This window comes from Hirundo rustica, chromosome 5 (assembly GCF_015227805.2).
Source record: "Hirundo rustica isolate bHirRus1 chromosome 5, bHirRus1.pri.v3, whole genome shotgun sequence".
In the NCBI taxonomy this organism is placed as follows: Eukaryota; Metazoa; Chordata; class Aves; order Passeriformes; family Hirundinidae; genus Hirundo; species Hirundo rustica.
In genome coordinates this window covers 2,358,958-2,368,746 of record NC_053454.1, presented here as the reverse complement: position 1 = coordinate 2,368,746, position 9,789 = coordinate 2,358,958, and the positions used below count along the sequence as shown (strand labels likewise).

The window sequence follows — 9,789 nt, the reverse complement described above, 5'->3', positions numbered from 1 at the left end:
AACAATTAAATATTATGAATTTGCCACTGTTCTGCATCGGCTGTGAGCAGGATCCATTTCTCCCAGCTCTGGATCCGGGGGATGCTGCAGGCAGATGCACTATGGATAATTATCCTTTGCAGAGCAAGGGTAGAGTCACAGAACCATGGTTTGGGTTGGAAAGGACCTTAAAGATCATTTATTTCCCACCCTGTGCCATGGGCAGGGACACCTTCCTGAGTGTCTTGAGGGTACCACTCTCCTTGGTATAAACCCCAGAGCATTTGCAAATGTTGATCAAAATCCTTTAAACTCTACTGCTTTGAAACAAAAACCTGCTTTTCCTTTCCAAGATTTGGCATAACATGTAATTAATTACAGCATGACAAACACTGTTCACCAGGTGTGTGCGTGTGTCTCTTTATCTGTCTGAAGAGCCCTGTTCACATCACCAAATGGCACCAGCTAAATCCCAGGTCAATCTTTTCCCAAAAAGGGTAAAAGAGGGAGGAAAGGGATGAAAGGCATCAAGAAGGAAGAGCTGTACCTCCAGACTGGCAAGATCCCAGGTGCTCAGACATCTCTGTATGTGCTTACTTCAAATTCCTCCATGCAGCCCTACCCCAACACTTTTATTTGGGTTTAAGCACATCAGTACAAACCTGTTCCTCGTTAGTATAAATTAACCATAATGGCCATTATTTGGAGGGGAACGAGGAGACAGATGAAAAGCAAGGAGGTGACTGACAGGATGGCAGTGAGCTCTGACGTGCTTTAGCTGAGCTGCAGCGTGACAGCACAGGATGTGATCTCTCCCTGCCCTGGCGGGGAGGGCAAAGGCATCAGTGCAACCTCAAGGGTTTCCTGTGTGGTTGGGGCAGATGTGGCAGCCCCCAGGCTCTTACCCCCACCAAAAATTGCCCCTTCAGCTCTCCAATCCCATCCTCGCACCCCATTCAAACCCTGCAGTCCATGACAGCTCAAACCTCTCAGCAAGAGGGACAAGCTGTATTTGGAGACATCAGGAGAGGAGGAGAGTTTGCCCAGGGAGGGCAGGACCAGGGCAGATGCAAAATCTTCCTCCCAATGAGCCTCTCTTTTCTTCCTACATGGTTAAAATCCCGCTGTACATGAGAAGCTTCAGTCAAGCCTTCACTTTGGAGAGAGGCACATGTTTTCTTTATCTCTGGGTGTCACTGGATAGATTAGATGAGATATATTTATCTCCCCAGAAATCTGCGTTGCTGCAAAGACAGGGCTACAAAATTCCATGGGATGAGATCTTTCCATGCTGAGTTTAGCATCCCAGTAAGAAACGATCCTTCACTTTGGTGGCTGACATGTTTTCATCAAAACATAAGGAAAATGAATTTGGCCTCAAGTGTTGGGTGTTTGGGCGCTTTTTTTTTTTATTTTATTCACATTAAAAAAGCTGTTAAGTGTTTGTTGGGTGGATTATTTTAAGCAAAACTATCCTTATGAACATTTTCCTTGTGCAGCATTTGTTCCTATTCTCTTGTATTTTCAAGTTTTCTTGGTCTCAGCACGGCCAGCTCAAGGAATTTGGGTGAAATCTTAAGGAAGAAAAAAAGTGTATGAAAGAAATGAGGAAAATCAAAAATGTGTCATTTCCTGCAATGATTATCAAGGGAAAAAAAGGAATAAATAAGCTATAATATTTTTTTGTCCACTCTCATACCCAGTGAATTTACAGACCTCCCATGCTCTGACAGCACCAGTTCAATCATCCTACTGTCCACTTGGCCTGCCCTTTAAAACAACTATTTTTTTAAGGGAAAAAAAAAAAAAAAAAAAAAAAAAGTTGAAAAATCACGGATAAACACACTCTAAGGAAATATTTCCTGTGTACAGTAGAAAGAATAGAAAGAAGCTGAGGGAAAGCCCTTGATCACCAGTGGGGTCAGTCTCCATTGGGGACATACATCTCCCCAATGTATGGAGACAGGTCACTGGGAGGAAACCAGTGTAAACAGGATCTGCTTTTATCAGTGGGAAAAAAACACAGCCCTGTTTAAATTAGCTAGAAATATGTGCCTATATGTTATAGTCATGAGCTGCTGTGTCCAAGCCTCGCTGCAGGGTTCAGTCACGGAGCATGGAGCTGTCCCCAAATATGAGACCCTGACTGTCCCTTCTGCTTTGGGAAGGAGCTCATGAGAGAATTGCCTGCACCCCGAGCAAGACGCCTGGGCCGGGAGGGTCGGGATTGTGAGAAAAGAGTTTGGCATGGGAAGGATGCTTGATGGAAGCCCTGGATGCAGGACCACAAAGGCATCCTTCTGCTGGGGTGCTGGGGGTGAACTGTCAGACTGGCAGGGCATTCTCCGGGTGAGGTGCTGGGGCTGGGGGGGACAGGATAGCTGTGCACGGCATCCCCCTGGTGGGATGTTGAGGCTGGGGGGGGACACGCCATCCATACAGGACATCCTTGCGGTGGGATGCTGGGAGAGGGACATGTCAGACTGGCAGGGCATCCTCCCGGTGGGATGCTGGAGCTAAGGGAGGACATGCCAGCCTGGCAGGGCATTCTCCCGGTGGGATGCTGGAGCTAAGGGAGGACATGCCAGCCTGGCAGGGCATCCTCCCGGTGGGATGCTGGAGCTAAGGGAGGACATGCCAGCCTGGCAGGGCATCCTCCCGGTGGGGTGCTGGAGCTAAGGGAGGACATGCCAGCCTGGCAGGGCGTCCTCCCGGTGGGGTGCTGGAGCTAAGGGAGGACATGCCAGCCTGGCAGGGCATCCTCCCGGTGGGGCGCTGTCCCGGCGGTCCCGGCACGGGCGGTCTCCAGTGGGACGCTGCATCCCGCGCTGCCCCGGGAGCCGGCCCCGACGGGCAAACCCTGCGCTCTGCTGCCCTCCGGCGGTGACGGGCGGCAGCGCCGCACCCCCGGGGCTGCACCCCAGTACTGAGGGATCTTCCTGGGACTGCACCCCAGTACTGAGGGATCCCCCTGGGACTGCACCCTACTTCTGAGTGACCCTCCTGGGACTGCACTCCAGGGCTAAATGATCCTTTCTAGGGCTGCGCCCCGCTTCTGAGTGACCCTCTGGGGATGAACCCCACTTCTGAGTGACCCTCCTGGGCCTGCACCCCACTTCTAAGTGAACCCTCCTGGGGCTCCACCCCAGTACTGAGTGACCCTCCTGGGCCTGCACCCCACTTCTAAGTGAACCGTCCTGGGGCTCCACCCCAGTACTGAGTGACCCTCCTGGGCCTGCACCCCACTCCTGCGAGACCCTCCCGGGAGCTGCCACCTCCCAGAGCGTGCCGGGACCCCCTCCATCATCATCTCGCCTGGACCCCTTCCGTCGTCTCTCCTCTCCCCGCCTGTTCTGCTGCCGGTTTCACTCTACCCCGGGCTCGCCTCGTCCTGCGAAGCAGTGCTGTCGCTGCCGCCTCCTCCTCCTCCTCCTCCCCCGGCGGCACCTGACGCGCGGGGCTCCCGCCCGCCCCCGGCCCGTCCGGCCCCTCCCGCCGCTGCCGCTCCGAGCGCGAAGCCGCGGAGCCGCCGGGCGCTGCCGGCCGTGCCCAGCGCGGCTCCCGGAGCATGCGAGGGCGGCGGGGGGGCTCTGACCGCGCTGCCCCCCCGGGCGGGCCGGCGGCGGGGCTGAGCGGCGGGGACAGCGGGGACGGGGGGCAGCGCGGACGGACGGCGTGAAGCGGGCGGGGGGCGACGGGCAGCGCGTCCTGCCCTCCCTGCCTCTGTCTCTCTCCATCCCTCCGACCCTCTCTCCCTCCATCTCCCCACCCAGGCCGGGGGAGCGAGGTGCGGAGCGCGTCTTGGCGGGGGCTGCCAGCCGGGGATCATGCCGGGGGAGCTGCGCCTCGGCACCGCTTTCTCCTCGCCCTCAATGGAGCCCGGACTTTTTCTACAATGACTTTCCCCGAGCTGAGCAATGGCAGCTTGAGTGGGAACCGGACGGGACAAGGCGGCCAGAGCGCTGCCAACCGGTCCTGGGGGCTGCAAGGGGAGGAGACCCCCGAGGGCAACGGCACCACGCTGACTTTCGCCTTGGATGTGCAGGCGGTGGGCGTCGGGGTCTTCCTGGCCGTCTTCATCCTCTCGGCCATCGTGGGGAACATCCTGGTCATCCTCTCGGTGGCTTGCAACCGGCACCTGCAGACAGTCACCAACTACTTCATCGTCAACCTGGCCATCGCCGACCTGCTGCTCAGCACCACCGTGCTGCCCTTCTCCGCCACCCTGGAGGTGTTGGGCTTCTGGGTGTTTGGGCGCATCTTCTGCAACATCTGGGCAGCGGTGGACGTGCTGTGCTGCTCTGCCTCCATCATGAGCCTGTGCATCATCTCCGTGGACAGGTACATCGGCGTCAAGTACTCCCTCAAGTACCCCACCATCATGACCGAGAGGAAGGCGGGGGTCATCCTCGTGGTGGTCTGGCTCTCCTCCATGGTCATCTCCATCGGGCCACTGCTGGGCTGGAAGGAGCCGCCGCCGCCGGATGAGAGCATCTGCAGCATCACGGAGGAGCCGGGCTATGCCCTGTTCTCCTCCCTCTTCTCCTTCTACCTGCCCCTCATGGTCATCCTGGTGATGTACTTCAGGATTTACGTGGTGGCCAGGCGGACCACCCGGAGCCTGGAGGCAGGGGTCAAGAAAGAGAGGAACAAGTCCATGGAGGTGGTGCTGCGCATCCACTGCCGCAGCGTGCTGGAGGAGCCTCTCTCCAGCACCCGGAGCAAGGGGCACAACTTCAGGAGCTCCCTCTCCGTGCGGCTCCTCAAGTTCTCCCGGGAGAAGAAAGCAGCCAAGACTCTGGCCATCGTTGTGGGTGTTTTCATCCTCTGCTGGTTCCCCTTCTTCTTCATCCTGCCTTTTGGTAAGTGACCCCATCCCAGCTGCCTGGGGCTGAACCTCTGGGGACCTCCTCCTTGGGACAAACTTTTCAGAACAAAACTCATGCATGGAAATGAGGGATAGGTGCCTGTTAGGTGAATAAACCAGCAATGAATTAATTCAATTAATTAACACTTATTCAATATTCATTAAGAAAAGTCATATAAGCAAACAAAGTACATAGCAAATGAATAAAATAGCAGCATAGTAATTGCTTTAATTAATTCATTCTGCATTCAGCGTTTCAACTAGTGAGGTTCAGGCTAAGGAGGGAGCAGCTCTGTTTCAAACAGGCTGTTTTTAATGCACAGTGGTCTCCAAACAGTTTTGCTATCTTGTCGTTCTCCCAGTTCGGGAACTGCACCTGGATAGGCCCCTGTGGGAACAGGGTTCCCACCTCTGTTGGAGATGAACGAGGTTTTATCCCTCCAAGGAGTGTGTCAGAGCCTGAAGCACCAGTCTTGACTTCCTGGGTTGCTGTTGTGCAGGGACCTGGAGCAGGACTGGGTGTTATCCATAAGGATGATGGGTGAAGATCCCGTGTGGTTTTCCAGGACTGATCCACCACCCCCAGGAGCTGTGGTCCTCCTGTAGTGCCCGTGGGCTCATTTAGGGTTGTCTCACGAGTTGTGCTCTAAAGTTTTGGCAAATTGGTTGTGGAAAGGATGCTCCCCCCTGCGTGCAGGGGAGGCTGAGCAGGCACAGAGCCCACCAGGGACGTGTGGTGTCCAAAGCAATGTCCCCTTCCAGCACCAGTGGCCCGGGATGTGCAGGGAAGCCAGTGCTCCTCATCCTGACAGGAGGTACCCAGCCCAGGGGACCTGATTAACCCTCTGGAACGCTGTAGCTAAACCTGGAGCTGGGAAAAAAGAGATTAAAATAATTCCTGAGTGTCAGCAGCAGCCTTTGCACTGAGCTCAGCAAAGCAGAGAGGTCTGTCATTCCATCTGCCAGCTGGGACCCACATGCCCCACAGCCCATGGGGGACTTGTGTCCCACCAAGCCCGCGGCCAGGGGAACATTCATTGCACTTTTCCTCAGGGTTTTTCAAATCCTCTGCCTCTCGAGGCAGTGGGAACAGCATCATGACTGCAGGACAGGTTTTGACCTGCTGAGGTTTTGGGCTCCAGCTCTGGGGCTGTTTCCCTGGGCAGCGTCCCCAGGGACAGCTGGATCCCCGGGCTGTGGGACACTCTCCAGTGGGATAATCCACTGTGATTAATGGTGCCTTGAGAGCTGAGGTGTCCCTGGAGTGGTGAATCAGGGCTGTGCGTGTCTGCTCTCACCCTGCTGCTGTCTGGTGCCTCTTTGCTCCAGGGACTCCCTGTGGGTGAGGGTGGTGTTTGGGGGGTTTGGCTCAGCTCTCCACGGGGGTGAAATCATTGCTGTGAGGAGTTTTCATGCTGTGGGAGCTTTGCAGTTGATGGTATTACTCAGGCAGGGAGCAGTAAGAGTGCACTGAGCTCCTCTCCCTGCAAGACCCGTGATGAATTATCCCATTTGACCATGCCTCAGTTTCACTTTTAGTGATCAGATGTACTGGGGGGAGTGGAGGGAAGGTGGTGTAACCTGCAAATAAACAGTTTGGGAACTGTGGGACCCAGGGAGACGCCAGTATTTAAAGGCTGAGCTCTCGGAGCAGCCCCATTCTGATACTCCCTTCCTTGGCCAACAAGGGCAGGAACCAGCTCCAAACCTCATTTGCACCTTTACACCTTAAAATCATGAAATCACAGAATGATTTGGGGTGGAAGGGACTTTAAAGGTTTTCTAGGTCCAACTACCTGTCAACCTTCCAGCTAACGAAGCGGGAAGTCAGCATCCTGTTCCTCTGAATTACTCCCAGGACTTTGAACTAAAGGAACCTCAGGCAAATACTTTTCAGTAGAAAAGAAAAATTCTTTTTTTTTTTTTTTACCATACCTGTTCTGCCTTGAAACCCTTGAGCCAGCTTCTCTGGTGATGTAAATCAGAGAAGTCAAAGGAGGCACACTGATTTCCACCAGCTAAAAATCCAAACTTCATTCTTTAGGTACATCCCACGAACCCATTTGCTTCCTCTGAGCACACTACTGGCCAAGTCCTTTATAAACACAGCTTTGATCTTTACTTCCTGGCATATTATATGTATAATATAAACACAGCAAAAGTTCATTTATTTTATGACTACAAAACGTTCTGCCTCTGACTTCCCCCCTCCCCTTTATTAATTGCAATTTCCTATTCAAATCTGAGTATCGTTCAATGCTGTCAAGAAGGGAACAGAAACTTCTAATCTTGGATTTTACAGCTCAAAAGACATGTCTGAAACTTGCAGGAATCAGTAAATTTTACTGTAAATCCACAAGCTGGAGCATGCTGGGTCCAACTCTGCTAAAACAGAAGGTTGTAAGTGGTAAAGTAGAATGGGGTTTATTTATTTCATTAGACAAAATTAGGTGAAATAATTCAGGACCAACAGAAGAAGATATTGATACAGTTTTAAATGAAAGTGAAACTCTGATGAAAAACAAAATAACTTTCAGTTGAAGAGCAGTGTATTGTTTCAATTTAAATGGGAATTTATTAAAATTCAGAAACATTTCAAATTGAGCCTTCAAATCGCATCAAAGTGAAATGAATGGTCTATTTTCTTCTGAAAATACCCAAACGTTTTGACTTCTTTTTCTCTCTCTTTGACATGAATTTGCAAGAAGCCATCGTTGAGTCACACTGATGTCTGATTTAAAATTTTCAGTAAAGTTAAATTTTTCAAGTGACAAAACACTCTCGGCTCCACTTTAAAAGTCCTTCAGCGCTTGGAAACTTCCGTACTGGCGCTGTGCTGGTGTCTCTGAGTCTGCACACATCCTTGCCACTCTCTGCAGAGTAGCTCCCACGTTAGTTACACAGGAGTAGTATTCATCACGTCAGTGCCGAAAAGCTGAAATAACCCAAAAATTTCAAATAACAGGAGCTGTGGGTGCACTAAATGCTGTCAGCCGTTCCTCCGTGCTCGGATAATCTACAATGATTTTTTTTCTTTAAATCAGCTCAAACTCCCTGATGCTGCCACAGCCTGTTTATCAGCTGAGTAATTTAACTCCCTCTTGGATGTGTGATCACAGTCCCTGGGTGCGGGATGCTATCACCAGGAGTTTAAATACAATTAACAGCTTCTGTGGCTAATGAGGATCTTTAGCAGCGGGTGGTTCAACCCAAGAGGAAATTCTAGTTTGTAGCTCGTGTTTAGGTCGTGTCTCTGCCGAGTGTGGTGAGCACTGGAGTTCTCCCGGGCTGCTGTCTGAGGATGCTGGGAGGCGGTTCTGGGGTTTGCGGCAGGGTTCCTCTTCCCTGAGCAAACCTGCCAAGAAAATTTAACTGGAGGTGGTAGGGCCAGGAGTTTCAGGCTGGCTTCTGGCACAGGGTTCATCTCCCTTTAGTTGTCTCAGGCCACGGAGCTGCTTCAAGGGCTGGAGCCCCTCTGCTCTGGAGCCAGGCTGCAAGAGCTGGAGGTGTTCACATGGAGAGGAGAAGGCTCCAGGGAATCCTCAGTGCGCAAAGGAGGCTTATAAAAGGAGGGAGAATTACTTATATGGGCAGAAAGTGATAGGACAAGGGGCAGTGTTTTGAAACTGTCGGAGGACAGGGTTGGAGGGGATATTGGGAAGAAATTCTTCCCTGTGAGGGTGGGGAGGCCCTGGCACAGGGTGCCCAGAGAAGCTGTGGCTAACCCTGGATCCCTGGAAGTGTCCAAGGCCAGTTTGAAGCAACCTAGGCTAGTGGGAAGTGGCCCTGCCCATGGCATGGGGGCTGTTGCTGGTCCCTTCCAACCCAAACCAAGGCGTGATTCTAAGGCTGCAAAAACATCCAGGCACAACTAATGAGCTGATGGTGTCTGCACTGCAGGTATTTGCAGAAAAGTGGGATATATCCTAGTCTGGATTTTTTTACTGAATGATCTCTGAGGGCTTTTCCAACTTTAACAATTCTGTGGCTCTACAGAAGCTTCACTGGCTCTTTTGCTAATGGAAAATCCTGTTAAAAGTTAGGTGCTGGGTTTGTCCTTGCAGTAGGACACCTGTGCCAGGTGGTCAGGGAACCAGAACCCCCTATAGGTAGATAGTCACCTCTTTTCTCAAACCTGACCCAAAAGGAAGTAAATAAGAATAGGAGGAGGGATGGAAGCCTGATTCCCATCACTCTTCAGCTGGGGAGCACCTGAAGTCAATGTGAGGCCTCAGACAGGAACATCCCAGGAGTGGAGGTCAAGACCTTCTCCATCAGCACCTCAGAAGGATCTAGGAGGAAACAGCCATGCCTTGGGATCAAGGATGGAGTAACTGGAAAGTGATTTATGTACCTCAATGCCTGTGGTTTTTTAGCATGTTCCAGCCAGAGCTCCCGTGGTGGGCTCCCATGTTTGTTATTCTGTGGATTTGGTCAGAAATCAAGGCTGGTACGAGAAAGAAAGACACATAGTGAGAAATGAGGAAACACCATAGTTAGTGCCACACAAGGGTGAAGGCCACAACCCAAGGCTCCCTTCACCTTCCCTGTCCATCCAGCAGCTTACCCAAACAAGGAATGCCTGAAGAGATCCCTGAGCATGGATAAAAACTCTCCAGGCTGACAGTCTGATGTTTGCCTTGGGTTTGTGACTTGCTGTGTTTGCCATGGAAGCTGCTGCTCATTTCCAGGTACAATTCAGAAGAACAGTGAACTGGATTTTCCACCTTCACCCTTAGGGAAAGGCAGCTGCTACACCAGCCAGGCTCTGAAAGGTCTCCTTCAAGCCAAAACATAAATATATTTTTAGCTGCTGTTTGACATAGGGCAGGAGCCCTTTCACAAAGTGTTTTGCAGAGCCGTAGCAGTGCTCAACTTCAGGAAGTGCCACTTGTAAAATAAATGATGGGGAAAATATTGTGAAAGCACATTTCAAATCTGTT

The 9,789-nt window shown here is 51.9% G+C and overlaps 1 protein-coding gene across 2 annotated transcripts in view; it reads left to right on the top strand.

Annotated features, from left to right (window-relative positions):
• The first annotated feature begins 3,659 nt into the window (after positions 1-3,659).
• ADRA1D (adrenoceptor alpha 1D) overlaps positions 3,660-9,789 on the top strand; it is a 41,018-nt gene continuing 34,888 nt past the window's right edge. For both annotated transcript variants that reach the window (XR_005700869.2, XM_040064634.2), the window contains exon 1: positions 3,660-4,841. Coding sequence is in view for 1 of the 2 variants with exons in the window: in XM_040064634.2 (XP_039920568.1) it covers positions 3,875-4,841 (967 nt within the window). In the remaining variant the exon portion in view is untranslated. The remainder of the gene's footprint in view (positions 4,842-9,789) is intronic.